Here is a 23739-nt window from a genome sequence, read left to right as displayed (position 1 = left end):
AGGCGGGTGGGGTGGGATGGGGGTAGGGGACAGGGCTGGCAGCTTGGCAGGCACGGGGTGGGTGGGGAAGGGGGAGTGCCCTCTAGTGGGAGGGTTCTCAGGCTGACCTCTGTGACCAGTCGGGAAGTGGCCTGAGGCGCCGCGCAGGGTGTCTGTCTGGGCTGCGCCTGGGACAGATGGACACATAGTCTCCACGCGGGACTGCAGGAGAGCCTGACAAGTTCTAGCGCACTCACAGGCAAACGGCAAAACTCTTTGAAATCAGGGCTTTCTCAGAAAATCCAGGCCAGGCTGCTGCTATTCTTAGAGCCTCTTGGGCTTCTGCAGAGAGCACAGAGGGGGAGGGGATTCGGGGCTGAGACCAGGTCTGCTTCTCCCACCCACATGCTGTGTGCGGCTCCGTGAGTCCTCGACCTTTCTGGGCCTAGATTGGCATTTGTCCTGGGTCCCTTCTACCTCAGAGGCTTTATTCTGAAGAGAGAGAGAACGAGAGTGCAGGCGACCCCTGCTCTCTGCACGCAAGGCCTGGAGACATGAACTGAAGTGATCCCTGTTGGTCCAGGTTAGAGTCTGCCCTCTGAGCACTTTCTCTCTAACCCAGGGGGCGGCACATTCCGATCACGCTGTCCCTCTCGCCACCACAGCCCTCACTCTGAACCCAGGAATCAAACAGATCCACGGGAGGGCTTGGTCGACTCAAAGTCCCAACAAATCCTGGTGAATGCATTCAGTCAGGGGGTGCGTCTACCAGGTGCCTGCTGTGTGCGGGCCCCGCGGCCGGAGCTGGAAACAGTGGTGGGTGAGACCCGCGCTGTCCTGCCACATGGAGCCCCCAGCCTGGCAGGGGAGGGGACACAGGGCAACAGCTCCCCGACCCTGAGAGGACAAGTCCAGCCATTGTGCGTGTCCAGAAAGGGACACCCAGCCCAGCCTCGGGGTCAGGCTGGAGAGATGGGGTGAGGCAGAAGCAGGGCATGTGGCAGTCTCCTGAATGCTCCTTCATTTGCCTGTTCATTCATTCATGCACCCATTCATTCCACAGCATTGGGTGCCGATGGACGGCTGGTGGTCTCACGCAGCGACTACCTGGTTGGAGGACTGTCTGAGCTCAGGTGAGGCTGGGGGATCTACGGGGAGCTCCAAAGTCTCAGGGCCTCCATGTACATGCATTCATTTCTTTATCATGTAAAGTTCAGGATGTGCCCGTCAAGTTCATCTGCGTGACGATGGCAGAAATAGGAAGAGAGAATGGAAGATGGTGCCCGGAAGGCACACCCACCACGTGCGCTGAGCTCACCTACCTATGAGGGGCTGGGAGCGAGACCAAGAGGTTTGGTGGACATCTCCACCTGGGGTGGAGAGATGGGAATAAGGGAAAGAGAGATGGAAATAAGACAGTTCACATAATTTTCGCTGAGTCAGAAGAAGAGAGCAAGTGGCAGGCAGTGAATGTGTGCGTCCCTGTGACTGCCATGTGCATGCGTGTCTTTCCGTGTGACCATGTGACTGTGGGTCGGTGTCTTTGTCCCTAAGTGTGTCTCTGTGTGTGACAGCACGACGGTGCCTTAGGACGCTGCTGCCACCTGCTTCCGGGGGAGTCGGGAAGCATAGCTCTGTGAAGGGCACCCTGACAAGCAAGGGTGGGTTTGGGGGAATGCAGATTCTGGGCTCCACCCCCTGCAGCCCAGCCTGTGCCACGTGGGAACTGCCTATGGCTCCTCACTTGCTCCGTCCTTCTCCTGGGAAATTCCTGGCACAGCCAGGAAGCCACCTCCTCGTGCAGGGAGCAGATCTGGTGAGAGGGGAGGGGGCAGCGAGGTTGGCTTCCCGGTCCATCCCACAAGGCCAGGCATAAGGCGCTGGTGCCAGACCCACAGGGTGTTCTCTTTGTAGCCAGTACTGTGCAGAGCTCACTGTGAGGGTCTCACTAAAATCCTCCATTCGGAACCTAAATGCGATAAATAGCCGCTGACAGGGGAGGAGTGGTGATCACACCAAATCCAATTCAGGCTGTTTGCACATGCGGAGAGCTGGAGGCGATGGCAGTCTGAGGTCGAGGGCGCGGGAGAAGCGCCCTCCCCATGCTGACTCACACGGCGCTATATTTGGCGCCTTGATGAGGATAAATCAATGAGCTAGAAAATACAACCCCTCTTCACTTAACCAGGCAGGCGCGCGCGTTCCCAGAATGCAGAAAGCAAGCACCGAAATTTCAATTAGTGCTTTACACCCCATGGCTTTCTGGTTGTGAATCATTAGATTGGAACATGGGGCACAAACACGCCAGAAGCAGGCGACACGGAGGCCGTCCCGCAGGTGAGATCTCTCCAAGCAGAGCCTGCGGGAGGCGGGAAGAGCTCCCTGGGGTGCAGCCAAGCTAAACGCGGGTGTGGAAAGCGGGAAGGCGCCTGTGCAGGGCCCAGCCAGGCAGCTGCGGGCAGGCCCCTGGTCATTGTTCAAGCCTGGGGGACCCTGTGGGGACCCTGGGGGCACCCTGTGGCCGAGCCACATCAGAGAGCCAGGGTGATTGCCTCCCTCCCTCCCCCACAGAGAAAATTTTAGAACTTTTAGAAGCGACAGTTAAGCTTATGGTATTTTATGTGGTGACTCTGGTGGTTTTAAGGGTATATAATTATCTTAAAACTCATCAATATTTGTACATTAAATACGTACAGCTTTTTTGTACACCAATCATACCTCAATATTTTTTTTTTAAAAAAAGAAGAACACAAAATTTAAACAAGACAAAGAAAACGGTGGCTTCTTTCTTTTAAAAACAAGCAAACACATAAAAAACTACATACTAAATCTAGTTTATCTCAATCCCTTCCCATCAATATTTTAGTTATTTTTTTCTCTTGTTCCTCTCCCTCCACCCCCGGGAATGATGTAGGGTTGAATATCAACTTCCTTGCTTTGGATGGCTAATACCGCAGCCCCGGCTTCATTCCTTAGGGTGCCTTGGTCCTCTCCTCTTCCAGACTCATTAGCACATCTGTAGTGCGCCTCTTAGGGGCTGCCTGTGATGGCGATGGTGGCGGCTCTGAGAAGCAAAATCAGAAGCTCAAAATGGGGAACCCAGTCCATGAGCAATTTAAAAAAATATTTGGAAATAATTTCTGTTAGGGTCGCCGAAGGAGGAACACACAAAAGGGGTAAAGAATTATACATTTACTAGAGGCCCGGTGCACGTGCAAGGGTAGGGTCCCTAGGCCTGGCCGGCAACCAGGGCCCATCAGGTTCCCTGCCTCCCCACCTTCTCCTTCCCACTATATTCCACGCTGCCCCCTGGTGGTCAGTGCACGTCATAGCGAGCAATTGAACTACCCGTCTCCCGGTCAAACTGCAGAGGGGACACTTTGCATATTACCCTTTTATACATATAGATTAGGTCATCTGGAAACCAGATGGGCTGAGCCCCCAAATGGCACCAGCACCCAGGGATGGGGAGGGGAGTCAGAGATTTTAAAGGATTCAAGATGGGCTTTTTCAATGGGGAATTCGCTGGGTGGTCTGGATCCTGGGCAAGTCCGAAGGGGAAAGTTAATGGTCTTAGAAAATGGAATGTGGTCTAAGCAAAAGGGAATGTCAATTGCGAAATGATCGAAAGGTCCGTTTCCCAGGGAGGGGATATCGATTCGATTATGTGATCAGACCTAACAATTTTAAAATTATAAAGTTGCAATAGAAAAGAATTACTTCTATACCCTAGATTTGAATTCACCTATTTTTAACATTTTATTCTCATTTGCTGTCTCTCTAGATGTAGTACCATACATATTTTCATTTTTACTAAACATTTATTTGAGAATAAATTACATGCGCCCTGGCCTCTTATACCTAAAATATTTCAGAGTGCATTTCTAGGGAAAGAAATATTGTCTTTTATGCAGACAGTATTATTAACTTCAGAAAATTGATTATTAATACAGAACTTAAATCTAATTTACTGCCTATACTTCAATTTTGTCAATTTATGTCTTTTTTATAGCGTTGCTTTTCTTGCAGTAGAAGATTGATCGCATACTGTACTGTCATACCATAGTTCTTTGTCTCCTTTCATCTGTAAAAGTTTGTGTCTTTTTAAAAAAAAAAATCTATTATTGAAACTGGAGAACCAATGGGTCCGGGCTGCCTGTCACTACTTGAGCCAATGAAGCAGAGACAGGGTTGAATTATATAGGAGCATTTATTCTAATAATGCCGGCAGCATGGGAGAGCTGCAGGTCATCCAGGAATCTGCTCTGCCTCCTCCCCCATAATCCAGCTGCTTATACGGGGCACAAGGACAAAGATTACATGGGGAACTGGGCAAAGGGAATAAGAATGGATATACTAGCAATGGTTACAGGTTGCAGGCAAAGCGGGCCATGTGGGCTGGGGGGTTTGCAAAGGGCAGGGGGCATCCGGGACTCCATTTCTTTCCTCAACAAGGTTGTTCATCTTTCCGTGATAATGGGCAGCTCCCGGATGGGGAGGGTGGACAGCATTTCCAGGTGAGCTCCCAGGTCCCGAGTGCAACTCCCAGCCAGGTTAGAATGTACTTTCTTTAATCAGATCAAAACAATCATGGTTAACAGAGCATGATGAATATTCCTTATAATTATGGCTGGTCCCCAATGTTATATTCCTGCCCCTAACATTATGACTTTGACATTTTCAAAGGATACGGTTGATCTGCCATTTTTTTATAATTGCTTCTACCACCTGGAAATTCTCATTCTGTTACTGTAGTTACCTAGATATTAATAAGAAGAACGCAAAAGGAAGTGGACATTGTTGGGCCTCATGGGCTGGGACACTGAGCCTGTTTGCTTCGCCTGGAAGTCAGCTTCACACCCCTCCCTTCTCTGGTGTAGGGAGCAGCCTGCCCTCGCCTATAGGATTTGGGGGGCGGTGGGGGGGGGGCAGGGAGAGGTAAGCATATGCAGAATAAAGTGAAAATGGTGCAGGGAGAGGTGCTTGACCAGAGAGACCTGTCAGTCTGACCTGGGAACAAGATCATTGGTCAGGGGGTGGACCCTTCAGAAGCCCAGGAAAGCTTGGGAGGTTTGTTGGCTATTTTGAAAAAGCTCCTGGTTAAAACTCCAGGGAAACAAAGAGCCCCTCCCTCTCTCTCCCTCTCTTTCTCTGACCCACACTCTCCTGGTTCCTTCATGTTCTCTCCCACCAGGGAACACTTGACCAGGCAGGTCTAGTGCCCACCTGGGGCCCGCGGCAGACCACGAGGGCTCCAAAGAACTAAGTTTTAATACGAAGCAGAAACTCTGAACACTGTCCTCTGTCTTGGCCTTGGTGAAGACAAGGCTGGACTTTTTCCATGGCGGAGGGAGGGAGATGGGACATGGAGAAACCAGGAGGGGAACTCATTTGATTTTGCATCACGAATAAACCTTGCCACACCACAGTCTCAGGTGTGTGGGTCCTTGAAACGCAGATCACATAACCTCTCTGGGCCTCCTTTTCTTGTTTCTAAAATGAAAATAATATGCCCCGCCGGCGTGGCTCAGTGGTTGAGCTCTAACCTATGAACCAGGAGGTCATGGTTTGATTCCTGGTCAGGGCACATGCCCAGGTTGCGGGCTCGATCCCCAGTGGGGGGCGTGGAAGAGACAGCCAATCAATGATTCTCTCTCATCATTGATGTTTCTATCTCCCTCTGCCTCTCCCTTCCTCTCTGAAATCAATGAAAATATTTTTTTTTTAAAAAGATTGGAGTCTTTCCTCCTGCCCCAATCCCTGATAACCAGTGATCTTTTTACTGTCTCTCTATTTTTACCTTTTTCTGATTGTCAAGTAGTTAGAATCATTTCAGATTGGCTTCTGTAAAAGTAATATGCATTTGAAGTGTCTTCCGTATTTGTCATGGCTTGATGGCTCATATCTTTTTAGCGCTGAATAACAGTCCATTTTGCAATGAACTGCCGTGTATTTGTCCACTCCCCTACTGAAGGGCATCCTGGTTGCTTCCACTTTTCGGCAATCGTGAAAAAGCTGCTATAAGCATTCGTGTGTAGTATTCTGTGTGGTCGTCCTTCTGTGATGACCCAATTCTCTCTAAGTGGTCTATCAACAGAAGAAAAAAAAAAAGATCATTTCTAACTTAATTTTAAAATAGAATTGACCTATTAATTCATAACTACTCATTACTGCTTCAGGGTTATTGATTCAAATTGTGTCGGAGCCTCATTCGCTGGTCCATTCAGCCAATATTTACAAAGCTTCTCACCAGGCACTGAACGTGGAGGTAGGGGAGGAGAGAGACAAGCTCCCACCTCTAAGACTAGCAGGGAAACAAAGGAATACAGAATACGGCTGTCCTAAAGGACTGTGTGTAGGATGCGGAGGCCTGTCCTACGTGGTGAGGATGCTTTAGGGCAGTGGTTCTCAACCTTCCTAATGCCACGACCCTTTAATACAGTTCCTCATGTTGTGGTGACCCCCAACCATAAAATTATTTTCGTTGCTACTTCATAACTGTAATGTTGCTACTGTTATGAATCGTCATGTAAATATCTGATATGCAGGATGTATTTTCATTGTTACAAATTGAACATAATTAAAGCATAGTGATTAATCACAAAAACAATATGTAATTATATATGTGTTTTCCGATGTTCTTAGGCGACCCCTGTGAAAGGGTCGTTCGACCCCCAAAGGGGTCGCGACCCACAGGTTGAGAACCGCTGCTTTAGGGAAAGGTTTATAGAGGAAGCAAGGCAGAAGGTCATGTCTACCTTGAGCCTCCCTTCATGGCTCCCCCAACCCCCTCCAGTTAGGGCTTGCTCCTCCCTCCTGAACTATTTTGCACATTCATGCATATGTGTGGTAAAAGCTGAAGAGCGAAGGCTGAGTTCACACAAGAGCAGAGTGAAGGAAGAGAAATTCATGCATCCATGGGAATTTTGCAGGTAGAATCAACAGGAGTTCGTGACCAAGAGGATGTAGTAACCAAATGGAGAGAAAAGAAGGCTAACTTCTAGAGCAAGCCTGGGACGCGGAGGCGCACCTGTGTGTAGACATGCAACTACATGCGTGTACATGGAGCTTTGGCTTGATGTCTTCCGTCTCTGCCTTGAGGAGAATTGGATGTGACTGTGGCCATGAATGCTGACCAGGTGATGCGAAGCTGATTCCTGGAGGCTGACGGGATTCCCCCTGGCTCATTGGTCAGGTGAGCATTTCCCATCTATTGGGGGTACGATGGGTTGCTTGTGAGACTGTTACCACTCAACATGACCTATCCTATTCTTCACTCGGGCTTCCCTGAGCAGCCCTTTGCCATTGCCTCAGTCGCTGGGAAAAAGTGACAGCAAGCCGGGCGGGTTGTACCTGCCCTGGAAATCCAGAGGAGTCGCTCCCCCTTTTTTTCCTGCTTCACTCAGAACCGAATCCTCTGATTGAGCTGAGTGGCAGGGCTCAGTCCCTATTCCCAGCTCCATCTAGTGTCACTGATTTGTGATTTCTCTCTACAAATGGGCTGATTGCTTAAATTGAATCTTCATGCTCAGGCATTTAGAGGAAGCTTCAGATGCAAAATTGTTTACAAATGTCTGGAGTCTGAACCCTGAATGTAAGAAGTATATTTGCATAAGTTTACGAGGGTTAAAAGGCACCTTTTGTCTTGGTGCAGATGAGCCCTGCGGGAGGGTCCCAGCAGTGAGCACTAATCCCAAAACCACAGACCGTGGCATCTTATTCTGAGAACTGGTTCACATATGGTCTGAGATGGAGATTTCTCCTTCCTCTAGGGCAGCGGTTCTCAACCCGTGGGTCGCGACCCCTTTGGGGGTCGAACGACCCTTTCACAGGGGTCGCCTAAGACCATCGGAAAACACATATATAATTACATATTGTTTTTGTGATTAATCACTATGCTTTAATTATGTTCCATTTGTAACAATGAAAATACATCCTGCATATCAGATATTCACATGACGATTCATAACAGTAGCAACATTACAGTTATGAAGTAGCAACGAAAATAATTTTATGGTTGGGGGTCACCACAACATGAGGAACTGTATTAAAGGGTCACGGCATTAGGAAGGTTGAGAACCACTGCTCTAGGGGGAGCCTAGGACTGCCAGGACCCCCCAAGCAGCCAGGAGCCACCCCATCAACCCTGCCGGACTCCATGGATGCCTACCCGAAGAGGACAGGCACAGGCCACCATCCCTCCTACCCAGCACACAGCTCTCCGCACACACCTGCCCGCTTGCAGTCTTTCCTAAAGAGGCCATCGTTTGCCTTTCCTGTTGTCCCGTCAGGAGCTCAGGCTGTGGGGTGCCCTCTCTGCCTGTCCTTCCTGTTCCCCAGTGTCACTAGGTGGGATGCCTTCTTGGTCCAGAGTCACCAACCCCCACAGAAGGTTAGAGAACCTGGGTTTGGGGATGAACCTGGGTTTGGGGATGAGACCAACTGGGGCTCCAATTCTAGCTTCATCACGTACCAGCTGTGTGCCCTGGGCAAGTCATGAAGTCAGTCCCTCTGCTCATCGACCTGGTCCCCCATAAAATGAGGATGTACGCGAATGAAAACCGCTCTGTGCAGCCTTTGGCAAAGTGCCTGGCACAAGCAACCACCAATACTAGGTGTACCGGTTAAAAATTCGGATACCGGCTAAAAATGCAGATTAGCTATTAACCAGTTAAAAATGCAGATTTTGTAATCAGGGAAAACACGATAATTTCAAGAGAAACATCGAAAGTGCTTCATTCAAAGTCATGTCCATCGCTAACACTTTTCTTCAAAATAATGAATTATAACTTCCCGCAAATGCTTTTTTTTTGGCACAAAATTCGACATTTTTAAGGGTAAACATACCTATGATGTTAACACCGTTAGAAAATTTGACATATGAAGTTTTGAAGCTTGTTGTCAATGCAACAAAATAGCATACATATCAAATCGCATATACATCAACATATGTGTAACTCCATCTATCGAAAAAAACCTGCATCACTCACAGGTACACCTAGTATATAATCACCACTATTATTATGGTACTGTTATCATTGTCATTATTATTATAATTACCCAGATTTTGTGACTATCTAAAAGCCCTCATTTAGATGCAACACTGAAAAACAAACAAACAAAAAAACACCCAGACACAGTGTAAAAAGAACACAGTGCCATCTATGACTCTGCAAAACAACAAGAAGCTAGAATCTTCTCTAGTGAAGCATCCAGGTTACATTTAAGTTAAACATCACCCTGAGCTAAATATAGAACGTGGGAAATTCTACAGAAACAGGTGACCCAGATTCCTCCGCCAGATAACCGGGATGGGAAAGGGGATGCGGGGAAATGGGACAGATTTAAAGGGACCCCTGCAGTGCGGAAACCTTGTGTGCAGCCTGATTGAAGCAGCAACTGCAAGGACTCTTGTTTGTTGTTGGAGGAAACCAAGGGCATGACCATGAGCGAGTACTCGTTGATATTGCAATGGTGTTAGAAATTTAGCTAGATGTAATTGTAGAATTGCAGTTATGGCCTAAACATGTCCAGTTTGTATACATAAACGCTGAAGTCCCCTCAGGTACAATTACTGCAATGCTGGGATTTACTTTAATATCTCCTGGAGGAAATGAGGTGGGCATGGGAGAGGCGCACATAAGGGTTAAATTGACCGCTTTGACTGCTCTTTCTACTTTCATGCATATGTGAACGTGCCTAGCTATACTAATAAAAGGGTAATATGCTAATTAGACCAGACATCCTTCCAGACAAAGCCACTGTGGCAGAGGCAGTTAGGGGGTGATCAGGCTGGCAGGCAGAGTGGTTAGGGGTGATCAGGCAGGCAGGCAGGTGAGTGGTTAGGAGCCAGCAGTCCTGGATTGCAAGAGGAATGTCTGACTGCAAGGGGTCCCGGATAGGAGAGGGTGCAGGCCGAGCTGAGGGATTCCCTTCTCCCGTGCATGAATTTCGTGTACCAGGCCTCTAGTAATGAAATAAGTATAAAAGTCCACATAAGCTCCCACTGGCTTGATTTTACCAGTGCCCCCTGGTGGTAGCCCAGTGCATACACTCTGGGGAGGGGACCCTGGTCCAACCCAGGAATCAGAGGGAACTGGCTCCTGCACCTTCACAACGCCCGCCTCCCCCCCACCCCCCGCAACCCCACAATATCTGCCACCTGCCCTTCGGGCCTCTGCCCTCTGTCCTGGTCCTGGACTGTCTCAGCACCTGCTAGACACTCTTGCTCTGACCAGCGACCTAACTTCTCTGAGCCCCAGAGTCTCGTTTCAAAACTGGGAATGGTGATAGCTACCTCCCGGCTTGAAGCCCTCAAAACACGTGACTCTTTCCTCCTCTTCCTGTCTTTGGTTCCTCTTGGTTTAGCTGAACTCTGCAGGCTGGGGAGAGCCAAGCTTCGTGAGCCTGTATCGAGGCTGCTGATGATACAAATGAGGCCGGCTGGCAGGCTTTGGTGCACGGAACTCAGCTCAGAGCCAAGCCTCCTCCTCCTCCTCTTCCTCCCCCTGAGCATCTCTGCGAATCATAGCTTCCAGCTATTAAACTAAAAATGCATCTTTCACTGTCAAGAAGCCATGCCACAGACATCCAAGAGTCCTTAGCTATGCAAGTTTGCTATCTTGGCCTAGAAATGGGGCAGCTGAGCCAACTTAATATCTTCCTTCAAGAATCTGCCGGCGCTGATGCCAAGAATGTTCACCAGCTGTCTCTGGCTCTGATGAGCGATGAACCAGAGGAGCCCAGAGGAGCCACATTTGACCTGTTGTGAATTCAGCTTCTACCACCGGCGTGGGGCCCGAAGACAGGCCCCAGGCAAGGGGCTGGGCCATGTTCAGCCCTCATCTCAGCAGAAGGGCTTCCGATGGAGGACCAGCCGGCAGAGGGCCCGGGCCCGGGCCTGCAGCACCCAGCCTTACAGGCAACGGTGAGTATTTTGATTTATATTTAAAGGAATAGAGAAATTCTGGAGAGTGATGGAATCTACTTTTCATCTATAAAATGGCCAGAGCTAAACTCCTGTCTTTTCTTAGCTACACTTAGGTCATCACCGCATTAACAGAAATAGCAAAGCTTTAGGATCAAGTGGCTTTCGTCATGAGCTTGGGCCTGGGAGACTGTTAAGCCCCAGAGCCCAGCAGGGGCAGTGGGACAGGCCGTTCTGCAGCCACTCCCTGCGGGAGGAGCGCCCACCGGACACGCGGCCTGGACAGGCAGGCTTCCCCGGTCACTCCAGCACGTGATGGCTCAGCAGGTCTATTCGTGGCTCAGTGACCTCCTTCTCCTCTACCCCAGGGTCTGCAGCGTCCTTTAGTTAATGTTGCCCAGTGGGCAGGTCCAGTTACTCCACCAGCGCCTGAAGCAGGACAGCTGGGGACCCCTCTCCTTCCCGCTGCTCCCCTCCCCTTTCCCAGACAGACCCTGGTTCCAGACCTGCCTGGGCAGCCGGGCCTCAGCCTGGAAGGATTGGCCCTCACCTCCAGGTGGCCACAGACCTTGTCCTTGGGATCTCAGGCTACTAGTAGCTTCCTCCTCTGTAGCCTGTGCCCCCAGCCTCTTGTTGTGTCCTGCGGGGATTAGGGATGGCCGGTCACTCACCCCCCAGGTCATCCATCACCTGCCTCCTACTTGTCGTCACCAGCCAGGGTTTGTTTCCATAACCTGGGTTCATGGGACTGAGGGGTTCATCGGACTGAGGGGCCCCTCCAACCCTCCACACCCAGAGGCCTTCGCTCTGAACTGTCTGGAGCCGCTGGCGGTGGGTGTGGAAGAAGTGCCTCCTGTTGTAACTTCATCACCAATTAAGTGAACCTCTGGCATCCTCAGAGGAAAAATTACTACAAGCTCTGAATACATGTTTGAAAGATCAGCATGATCATTATAGAGCATTACTCAGTTTGTTAAGTGTGCTTTAAAAAACCCACCATGGAATATATCTTCATTGTAAGGGCATCTGTTGTTTCTTACAAATGATTAGCTGTCACTGAATCACCAATTTAACTTTGTTGTGTGGTTAAGACTAATTTTTTTTCACTGTCGAATATATATATACTATATATTTATTTTTTTCCCCAGAGAGGAAGGGAGCGGGGGAGGGAAGAGAGAGAGAGAGAGAGAGAGAGAAACAAACCAGCTTATTTTAAAGCATGGGCTTGATGATCAGAAAGTTCTGGATTCACATTCTGAGAGCTGTGTGACTGTGTGGTGGGTAAGAGCGTGACCCAATACTGGGCTTAACGCCTAGGTCTACCTGTGTTACGTGTGGAAAGTTACTTATGTTTTCTGTGCCTCAGTTTCTTGTCTGTGAAAGTGGGGGTGATAATACTACCTACCCCACAGGGTTGTTGTGATACCGAAGGACACGTGTGAAGGGCTTAGAGGAGGTCCTGAACAATAGTAACTCTCATTATTATTATTATTATTGTCATTGTGATGATGATTGATGATGATGATGGAGATGATATGATGACAACCTTGGACAATGACCTTCTCTTAACTTCTCTTTCTTTGTCTCTAAAGTAATGATAAACTTAGCTTCCATGGTGGACACTGTGATACACCACCCAGGTGTCCCTTTGATGAAAAATCGCTTCCTCAACTATTTTGGCAACAGCTTTTAGAGGTTAGTCCCTTCAGGGATCTTGTCAGCTGCATTGGAGAGAAGTGGTCCTACCAGAGTCATGTCTTGTCTCAGTCCACATTCATGACCGATGGGTATGGGCCTGTACGACCTTTTCATCTGGGCCCAACTTGGGATAAGTCTGAAGGACTATCATGCCTCCATTCCAGTTGAATTTTGGAGGCCTCTATACCAGTTCAAATTCTCCCTCTGTCCATTCTTTCTTCATTTTCCTTTTTTCCCCCCCACAGGTCTTGATCCCAAAGACACTTCTTAAAAGCATTTTACTTTCCAAATTTTATCTCCTAGCCAGCTGTCTTAGGAACCCAACCTGTGACACCCAACTCCCCAGAATTGTTGGCAGGATTAAAAAGCATAACATATCCAGTATTCAGCACCATGGCTGGACAATACCCCCACTTACAACATCACAAACTAAACCTTTTGGGGGGCCTTTCTCTCCATTGTATTCTATGCCTTCTCCCTGAAACATGGCACCGATGACCAACTCAAATGAAAAATGATTTATCAGGTCAACCTAAACTCATTGTGTTTTCGTTCAGGGTAGAGTTTGACAGTTAGCCCCAGATGACATGAGGGACTCAGGTCCAGCTGGTTTAACGAAATCAGCTTAATTCCTCCCCCAAATACAAAGTTTCAGGTTCGGGGGAAGATCATGTGCCTCCAGGAAATGCCTGTTCATTGATAGAGTTCTTGCTTTGTTACTCTACATTTTCTCACACACACACCCCGCCCCCCCCCAAGTTCATTCATAATTCTAGTTGTTGCTTTTTCAGGAACCATGCATAATAACATGAGACAAGGCACTGACTTACATAGGGACTATCAAGGCTATTTGCAAAGCAACGAAATACACATTGTTGGACAGGTACAGCAGCGTTACCTATGCTGACCATGAAGGTCATTTTCTGTGTGTTGCTTGGGGAAATCTCAGTCAATGAATCTTGCTCTTAACTTCACACTTGATTTTCTTTGTGGCGAAAAGCCAGGGGCATGTGGGCACTTATAAACAATAAAAATAAATGATATTGGAAAGAGGCGAAGCCATCAACATCATTTAAAGTCTCCTCATCACGGGCTGACAAGTGATCACTGGACTTGCACTAGAGAAGGGAACGCTTGAAAAAGAGACCAAAGGGTGGATGGGTGAGAAATTCATCAGCATGAGCATCAGACAGACGCCCTGACCTTTGCTTGAGTGATGATTCTTTCGATCAGGTCAAGCCCCTGGGAATTACAAAGCCCATGCTCCCCTGTAGGGCTCATATTTTATTTACCATCTGCCAGAGTACTGGGAGTTTTATGGATTAAATAATCTCCCATTTACAGGTAAATACTCTTGGGGGAAATCCTATATAATAAAAACCTAATATGCAAATTGACCAAATGGTGGAATGACCAGTCGCTATGACATGCACTGACCACCAGCGGGTAGACACTCAACACAGAAGCTGCCCCCTGGTGGTCAGTCCGCTCCCACAGGGGGAGCCCCGCTCAGCCAGAAGCCAGGCTCATGGCTGGTGAGCGCAGCGGCAGTGGCGGGAGCCTCTCCTGCCCCCGCCGCGAGGGGTCCCTGACTGCAAGAGGGAGCAGGCCGGGCTGAGGGACCCTGTTCCCCATGCACAACATTTCGTGCACTGAGCCTCTAGTAAAATTATAATAATATTTATCTTAAACCTAAAATGAACCCACAGGAATTTACAGGAAATAAGACAAAACATTGCCATCTCGCTGACAGCAAGTTTATTCTCGATTGAGATACAAAGCGTAACTAAGCCAGGGCTATTGAATAATTTACAAGAAGTAAATTATGGATTTAATTGTGCCCTCCAGAGTAAGATATGAGTAAGTTCTGAATCCCAACAACACATAATATGACCTTATTTGGAAATAGAGTCTTTTCAAATTTCAACAAATTCAGACGAAGTCAGACTGTGAGACAATAATCTTTTGTTGTTTGAAGCAAACTATTTGTGGTCCTTGGTTACAGCAGCTCTAGAAAACGAATACAGTAGGTTTTAGAAAAATTTGCGGGTAGGTTCTAAAGGCATTGTTGTTTTGCTTCAGATTTAGGGAATCTGTGTGTCAGTCATTTTCCCATTCAGCTTGAGCTCTATTACAAACCTTGTGTTGAGATCGGTACAGAAACGAAAATGGCACTGAATTTTGTGTTAAGGATGGTAGAAAGGTCTCATGAGAGAAGGGGAAGGAGGAAGAGCAGAGAGGAGGAAGGAATAGCAGAGACTGTGGTAACTGAGGTGGAACAAGGGGCAGTAGTGGAGCCCTCGCTGGTTTGGCTCGGTGGATAGAGCATCAGCCTGCAGACCGAAGAGTCCCAGGTTCGACTCTGGTCAAGGGCACATACCTCGGTTGCAGGCTCCTCCTCAGCCCTGGCCCTGGTCAGGGCGCATGCAGGAGGCAACCAGTCAATGTGTTTTTCTCACATTGATATTTCTCTCTGTCTTTCCCTCTCTCTGCCACTCTCTCTAAAAATCAATGGGAAAATATCCTCGAGTGAGGATTAAAAAAATATATATTTTTTTTAAATTTAAGAGGCATCCATCTTTCCACCTAGAAATCCTACTCCTGGGGCTCCGTTGTATAGCAATATAAGCATCCATATGTGAGCAGGTAATAGCATAAGTTGTCTTAGTGTGTTCCCTATTCCCCACATGGGACTTCTGCTTCACTAGTCCGCAAGGGTCAAGGGTCAAACCGTTAGACAACTCCATGGCGGCTGGCAGTCCTAACCGCACGCTGGCCCCTGATACAGGAGTGGGGCAGGGCGAGCACTCACTCTCACAGCCACCAGAAGTGCTGACTGCGAAGGCGTGCAGTTCCCAAGACATGAAGGACCGTCCAGGAGCAGCGTGCATTCCATGACCAACTCTCTTGCTCCATTCAGGATGACTCCCAAGGACCACCCCAGACCCAGAGCGCTTGGCGTTAGCTGTTGGCTAACATTCCTTGGGTTGCAACTGCATCTCATTTCAACTTCTGCTCAAGTCTGATTCCCTGAAGCACTTAACAGGTGTGGCTCCTGGGGGTACTCCTAATCCACTCCCCAGGCACGAATCTCCACCTTAGCATCTCCTTCCCAGGGAATCCAAATGAAGACGAGGGTCATTGCTTATGTATCATTTATGTGCCAGGAGCTCTTTTTAAGACGTCTTTACTTCTCTAAATTGATTTAATTCTTACAAAATTCTTATGTAGTAGGAAGCATTATCATCTGTAAGACCACAAAGCTTCTTAGTGGTAGAATCGGGATTTAAAACCAGGATCCGGAGGCCATTTCATTAATGTCTCCTTTGTAAGATTAAATATATTGAGCATTATTTCAAAAAATTAAAAAGCTATATGCCCAACCATCGTGGCTCAGTGGTTGAGTGTCGACCTATGAACCAGGAGGTCATAGTCGATTCCAAGTCAGGGCACATGTCCGGGTTGTGGGTTCGATCCCTAGTAGGGCGCATGCAGGAGGCAGCCGATCAATGTTTCTCTCTCATCATTGATGTTTCTATCTCTCTCTCCCTCTCCCTTCCTCTCTTAAATTAATAAATATATATTTTTATAAAGATATATAAAATGTAATAAGATGTGTACAGAGGTCTGCAAGACAACATAGTATGTTTGAGACAATGAAAGAAATCCAGCAATTCCAGGTTCTGCAATGAGGTTGAAGAAATAGGCAGACAGGTTTTGGAGGTGACTTTCATCTTAGTTCAGGAAAAAGCTTTTATTTATTTATTTTTATTTAAGTACAAGTGCTCTGACTCTGAGCTTAGGGTATACATGGCTGCCTTTACTTTAAGGAATCAAAAATGTTTACTCTGCCTAGATACAAAGGCAATCCTGACAAATAATTATCTGCACTTTATAAGTAAATGATATTGGCGTGCAATATTGGTTTGGCGTATCAGTCCATTTCTTTCCATTTCAAGACACTGGTCTAGTTCCTAGATGCCCGCCTGATTAAACTGCTTTAGGCTACCCAAATGAGGAACCACATTTCTCCAAAACATCCTAAATTTTGAATGGTGATTCCCCCTTTTTTTTTTTTTATTTAATGCTACTAGTTGACACTTGTGTCAAAGATCTTTAATTCTTACTGCCATTCACTAATCCCCACCAATAATATCAACTAACCCTGGAACCTATCATTCTAACTCTAAAATGAGACCTCCTGTCCTAGCTGGTTTGGCTCAGTGGATAGAGCGTTGGTCTGCAGACTGAAGGGTCCTGGGTTCGATTCCGGTCAAGGGCACATGCCTGGGTTGCGGGCTCAGTCCCTAGTAGGGGGTGTGCAGGAGGCAGCCAATCAATGATTCCCTCTCATCATTGATGTTTCTATCTCTCCCTCCCACTCTCCCTTCTTCTCTGAAATCCATAAAAAATATATATTATTAAAAAATAAAATAAAACAAAATTAGACCTCCTCAGTCATGCATGTTTCACTTATTTCCAGGCCTTTAGTGATCCGTGTACCTGATAATTATCTCTGCGTGTGGTATCATATCTCCCTGTATCGCTGAGAGCTTCCTCAGAACTCCTGGGCCCCTTGGTTCCTTCCACTGAACCAGGCCCCAGGGTCTAGGGTCAAACCAACCGATGATTCCATGACAGTTAGCATCCCTGACAGCAGTTTGGCCCCAATATAGGAGTGGTCCCATAGGCTCTTTCAGCTTCTGCCACTGCCAATGCCTCAGCGATCACTAAACGTCTAGATTTTTCTCTTCTTCCTATGACGACGAATCAAATCAGAAGAAACGAGTGTGAGCTACTGGTGGTGGTCTCCGCTCGAACTCTTTGCTTGCCACCATGCACCTCTCAATTAGAGCTATCCAGGCCATCAACATGTTCACCTCTTCTTGGGCCTTAGTCTTCTTGGCAGTAGGGATTTTGGTCAATGACTGGGTTAGAATAAATATTGAGACCAGAGCAACTGTAAAAAGCCACAGCCCATGGATACACAGTACTATTTGGCCCAAAGGTAAGAACGAGACCCTAGGAAGATGGGTGGAGAGGGAGGGCTCACCTTTCCTTGACTTCCACTTACCTTACCAGCTTACTCGTTATTCTCTGGTGCAATGTCCTCTGGCTGCAGCGGGCCCACTTTCATAATCCATATAGTCAAGGCAGAGTTCAAAAACCTCGCCATGTCTAATGTTTTGGAGATGTTTTGAAGTTCACAGACTTGCTGGCTGGACAGTAGAGAAGTCTTGGCAGGAGCAGCAGGGTGACCCAGCACAGCAAGAACAGAAGGGTATAAAAGAAAGGCAATGGGCAACCAGGCAAGTCGGTTATGTGGACAGCCGAGGTGAACAGGAGAAATTCGAGTATTTCCTAAGAAATGCGTTCTGCAAAAGGGAAGGAGGAGAAAAGAAACTTAACAGAGATACCAAGATAGATACGGTTTCTGTGGGTCCTCTCTCCCATTCAGCTTATGGCTTCCTGCTTCTTCGTCACCCCCACTTCTGTCTGTATGATGTAATCAAATCTCTCAATCGCCCGACCCCCACCCCATTTCCATTTTGACTTAGAGATGTGTGGCCCCTGGGTGGAAATGAGCCTAGAAGAAACATCTGTCCTTCTCTCAAGAGAGCGTCTGCTTTCCAACAGGTGAGATGGAAGTGGTCAGAGTCATGCTGATTATAGTCCTCAGCCTTTCCTACTTTTATAACTTCTTCCTGGGATTGGAATTCACCTATATGATTCCTCAAACTACGTGCGTTTTCCTCATGGCTGTCTTCCTCACTTTCTTCACCGGTAAGACTCCCCGGCTCCCCTCCCTGGCACTGTACTTGGTCTGTGAGCCCAGCCTGTCGTTTCTGACTATTGCGGCCTTCCCAGATTTTTTTGGCTCCGATATGCAGCTTCTGAATGGAACCATCCACGGACGTGGATGAGGTGCATATATGCAGGGTAGAGGCTTAGAAATTAGGCTCCTCTGGGGGTTAAGATGGGTAGAGGCATTGCGGTTCCTCAAAAGGGGCTTTTATTTTCTCCTTTTGTTTGGCTACTAGGTGTCCTTCTGCTCTCCGCACTCCTACTGTATCACATAAAGCTAAGACAAGGCAAATCCGTGTACTACTCTAATTATCATCTCACCTGGAACATTTCCACGGCCTACATTAGCATTTTCTTCCATTTTGCCTCTGGTGAGTGTTTTAAGGGCCTTTGATGGGGAACGAGAACCAATCTACCCTGGATGGGAGGGAGAGTGAAAGGATGGGGAAAGGGAATAAGGAAAAAGGACCGATCCTTGCATTTTAAGGGGGTAAAGTTCAAGTGGACTCGCTCTCCGATGACAATTCCTCTAGAGATAGAGCTGGAGATCAGGACTGGGTGACATGGTCAACGTGCTGGCCTAAGAGGGCAGCTCCTTACCTCCACCTTTGCTACCGTCTTTCATATCCTCCCCATCTCAGGGAAGACTAAAGAGCGTGCATAACATGGACTGTTCACGTAGGTGGGTGGGCAGTGTCATGCCAGGGCAGTTTTAGATCAGAGAAAAGCAATCCCTAATACTAAATGTTCAGCCACCAACATTGGAGACCCTTGCTTCTAAAGGTGGTTTTTGTCTTGTTGTGTTTTTTTTGTTAATCCTCAACCGAGGATATTTTTCCATTGATTGATTGATTGATTTTTTTTTTTTTTTTTTTGATTTTTAGAGAGAGCGGAAGAGGGAGGGAAAGACAGAGAGAGACATTGATGTGAGAGAAATACATCGATGGGGTGCCTCTTGCACAAGCCCTGACCAGGGCTCCGGCCGGGAGGAGTCTGCAACCAGGGTACATGTCCTTGACCGGAATGGAACCTGGGACCCTTTGGTCCGCAGGCTGACCTCTATCCACTGAGCCAAACCGACGAATGGCTCTAGAAGAGTTTTAAAATTTCATTTAGAAATTCCTAACTCAGAGGCATGTCCCTTTTCAAAAAGAATCCTCAATCTTGTTTCGTTGGGAAGTGTCTAAACCAGGGGTGGGCAAACTTTTTGACTCGAGGGCCACAATGGGTTCTTAAACTGGACCGGAGGGCCGGAACAAAAGCATGGATGGAGTGTTTGTGTGAACTAATATAAATTCAAAGTAAACATCATTACATAAAAGGGTACGGTCTTTTTTTTTTTTTTTTTTTAGTTTTATTCATTTCAAATGGGCCGGATCCGGCCCTCGGGCCGTAGTTTGCCCACGGCTGGGCTAAACTCTCCTGCATCCAGTTTAGCCCGTCCTACCGAAGCATTTGGACCTCCTTCCAAATTTCTTGGGGCGGTTCAAAAGAGACCCCCTGGGCTTTGGGTCAGCGTCTCTCTGTCAACGCAGAGGGAAATATTTCTTGACTATTTCATGAAACATCTACTGTTCCTCTATCGCCCTCCCCCGGCTTCTCTCTTCCCCAGGACTCTTCTCTCTCCTAGAGTACCAGCGGGTCGTGAAGAATAGTGCCTCTGAACCCACCATGGAAAACTTTGGCCAAGACAGTGACATGAGACAGCAGTCTGGGAGTTCTATCCAAGTGATTTCATTACCAGAGCGCAGCTCCGTTCTACCCAGCATCGTCCAGGTGCACTCTGATCCATCCAAGGAAGATAGGCTCCCGAAGCCCTCACAAATGCAAAAACGCCGGGTAACCTGGGCTATGTGACTTGATCGTCCATCACTCCTACGTGCTCATCTCAATGAAAACCTTTTCCTGTGCCTGTTTCTGGGTGGATGTTCAACCGTGTTGTCTGTAAATGACTGTGACCTGGTTGACATCTGTCAGAAAATCCAGAATACGGCTTTAAAAAAAAAGTCCCTTCCCTGCTGAACTACTTCTTTCTATTTGATGTCACCATTTAATAACATTTGTTAAAAATGTAATAAATGTTGCATAACGAATATTTGCTGTATTGTTCATCGTATACATCACAAGGATTTAGAGTCATATATCATACCTTTGGGGTTTTGTTTATTTTGTGAAATATTTCAAACATTCACAAAGAATACAGAATAATACAATAACCTGTGTACACATCATCCCACTTTATGAAATTTTACCAATTTGCCCTATTTGCTTTATTTTTTGTCAATTACAGTTGGCATTCAGTAAGTATTATTTTCTGTTAGTTTCATGTGTACAGCATAGTGATTAGACATTTATAAAGTTTAGGAATTGTTCCCCATGATCAGTCTATATAATTGTATTAAATAATGTCACCCAGTAAATCCAATAATTTTTTAAGAAAAACAAACAAAAAAAAGGAGTGGAAAATTTATGCCACAAAAATACTGAGAAAAAAAGCCCACAAAAATTCTGGTATGTCTATGTTAATTTAGGTTAAGTGAATGTTAAGGTAGGAATTAAGAGATACAAAAGTCGTTTTATACAGATGAAAGGGCCCATTTAACAGGAAAATATTAAAATGCTAAATTTAAGTGCACCTAGTAAAATAGCTTTAAAATCTAGATGACTTATGAAAATTGCTATTAGTAAGTCATCCTTAATAAAAAGTATCTTAACAGTTTATAGATCCTTAACATGGATGCACTTTATAATGATCTCTAGATAGATAGGTAGATCTATATAAAGTGCAGAGTGTGAGAAAATGACTGTCAATCAAGAATTGTATGCTATGCCACTACCAAGAATGTGAAATAACATTTACAGATAGGGTTTTTAACACTAATAGAACCTTATCAAAGAACTTTTAAAAAAAACAACAAACTGTATCCTGTAAGGAATATTTGAGATACATGAAAGAATGAAAAGTTAGGAGAAAACTTTTTAAAAAAAATTTAAAAGCTGTAGTGGACATGAAGAATGTTCTCATGGGCTCAGATTTAAGCCCCGCTTGTCAGCAAGTCTTGGGTAAGTTTAGAGCCATGCCGGATGGGTAGAAGCAGACTTGTAATGGCAAACAATTCTTGCAGACTCCCCCCAGCATCTTTGAACATAAGAGAAAGAACATCGGTGATCCTGGGTTGAACTTTAGTGCTGAGTACAGCTCAGTACGGCCTCCGATAGTGATGTTTCATTATTATGCAGGAGGCTGCCTAGAATGGCCTTGCTCTTCTGCATTGATTTTTAGTTTTGCTTGACACTGTGAATGACTTGGCATATTTTATTAATGACTTCAAATACTCCATGACCATGTCATCAAATATGTAAATCAACAGCCAGTGGGCAGCCATTTGGGAACATAAAAAGTATCATATGTCTTATTCACTGATGTTTCACTCCAGTGAGTCCCTTTCTTCCAGGTACAGCTAATCATCTTAAGTGCTATTAGTCGGACACCTGACCACTTCAGACTGTCGCTGCACACATTTCAATCATATGGTCAAAATTTTAGTATGGCTTTCCCTGCTGTCTGTGGGTAAACTAGATGGACAGAGTGACACTGAATCCTTAGGGTTTTCTATAGGTCTCCTTTCATCTAATTTGCATGTCCCTGGTCATTTTTAATCCTATGGGTATCCAAGTTGTGAGAATAAATTACCTTGAAAATATCTTGCTGCTAGCTTTGAATAAAGATATGATAATACCCGTTTTGAAAATGTCCACCCATTTTACCACGGAGAATGAGATAGGCTTTTATATTAATTTTGCCCACAGTCAGAAAAACAGAGTCATGCTGTACACCTTTTAGTTAACCCCTTAGGACAGTGAGCCTCGTACTTCCTCATCTCCATTTACCTGCCACACGAATACGGTAAGATTATACCTCTGACCTTATAATTGGGTGGGGGCACGTCCTGGCCAAAATGTATGCATGGTCTGGCCATATTGATTATTAGAGACTTTAAAAAATGTAAAATGCTTTGGACTTAGTCTCATGTTCAAACGTTTCTTCTTGTTAGAACTAAAAGACTCAAAATTACATGGTGATTTGGCTTGGAAAACAGCGCCTCTGTGTCTGAAGCAGACATCAAACACATGAACAAAAATCATCTTCGTAGCATCCACCTTCTCCATGTTCATTATTAGGAGTTCCGTGGTTGTAAATTGATAGGAATTAGGCCTACGGAGGGATGGGCACTAGGGTGGATTGGGGGGTGTGGTCAGCAGTAAGGATTTAGGGAGCAGCCTGGGGGGCACTGCCTTCAGATGATTCAGCCTCAGCTGCCTTCCCTCCTGTTGCCTCAGCTCCAGATGCCTATCTGATGTCTTCGGCTGGGTCGCATGGCAACCTCTGTGATCAGGGTACAGGGTTCAGCGGAACAGAGATGGGCAGTTCTCCAAAAGATAAGGAAACGGCCTCTTTGCCAGGAGACAGGGGGAAGAAACAAAAAAGGCCTATTGCTGAGAAGCCTAAACTAACTTAGAGCTGTCATTTGAAGTATCTACCCCAGTGATGGCGAACCTATGACACCTCTGACACGCGAACTCATTTTTTGGTTGATTTTTCTTTGTTAAATGGCATTTAAATATATAAAATAAATATCAAAAATATAAGTCTTTGTTTTACTATGGTTGCAAATATCAAAAAGTTTCTATATGTGACATGGCACCAGAGTTAAGTTAGGGTTTTTCAAAATGCTGACACGCCGAGCTCAAAAGATTCGCCATCACTGATTACCCTATACAACTTGGCATCCGTTGAAAACTCTGGGTTAAATGCCTTGCATACTCGGTAATTATTTGGGGGGGGGGGGGTTCTCTCTCATCATTGATGTTTCTATCACTCTCTCCCTCTCCCTTCCTCTCTGAAATCAATAAAAATAAATTTAAAAAAATAAAATACATTGTTGAGAGTTAGCAGCTATGTTGTATTATGTCAGTCGTAGCTTTTAGTGAGTGACATTATGTCCTATGGGATATTTCATCTTTGCAAACAATTGGAAAAATTTGTATCCTAATACAATGAGATAGTTCAACTCTGAAACTTTTTTTTTTTGGGAGGGGGGTTGTCTGATTTTTTTTAATTTAAATTTTATTCTAATAAAAAATTGACACAACCAACGTTCTGGGTTTAGATTAAGCATCTTAGTGCATGGGATAATTAGAACTAGAACAGCATCATCCCAATCTATCAATGCCATTGATTTACTTGGTTATTTTGTCTTACAGTATGAAGTCTCCACAGAGATTCTGTTTGTGGAGGAAAGCCAGCATTCTCCTATTTTTTTAAAATC

At 46.1% G+C, this 23739-nt stretch overlaps 1 protein-coding gene across 5 annotated transcripts; it reads left to right on the top strand.

Moving 5' to 3' along the window:
• The first annotated feature begins 465 nt into the window (after positions 1-465).
• Positions 466-20502, top strand: TMEM225 (transmembrane protein 225). 5 transcript variants are annotated; one of them, XM_014528484.1, is made up of 7 exons: positions 466-562; positions 1043-1112; positions 6912-7174; positions 10348-10906; positions 18242-18388; positions 18646-18780; positions 20022-20502. In XM_014528484.1, exons 4-7 carry the CDS (start codon positions 10810-10812, stop codon positions 20264-20266), a joined length of 624 nt encoding a protein of 207 aa, XP_014383970.1. In that variant the 5' UTR covers positions 466-562; positions 1043-1112; positions 6912-7174; positions 10348-10809; the 3' UTR covers positions 20267-20502. The 5 variants fall into 5 exon arrangements, with proteins under 5 accessions (XP_014383970.1, XP_014383973.1, XP_014383972.1 ...); XM_014528487.1 differs by lacking the exons at positions 466-562; positions 1043-1112; positions 6912-7174 and adding an exon at positions 8032-8371 and having other exon boundaries at positions 10650-10906; XM_014528486.1 differs by lacking the exons at positions 466-562; positions 1043-1112; positions 6912-7174 and adding an exon at positions 8032-8371.
• Positions 20503-23739: the final 3237 nt, after the last annotated feature.

This window comes from Myotis brandtii, unplaced genomic scaffold, assembly GCF_000412655.1.
Source record: "Myotis brandtii unplaced genomic scaffold, ASM41265v1 scaffold636, whole genome shotgun sequence".
Classification (NCBI taxonomy): domain Eukaryota; kingdom Metazoa; phylum Chordata; class Mammalia; order Chiroptera; family Vespertilionidae; genus Myotis; species Myotis brandtii.
Note: the sequence above shows the minus strand (reverse complement) of the source record. Positions and strands in the feature narration are given on the sequence as shown.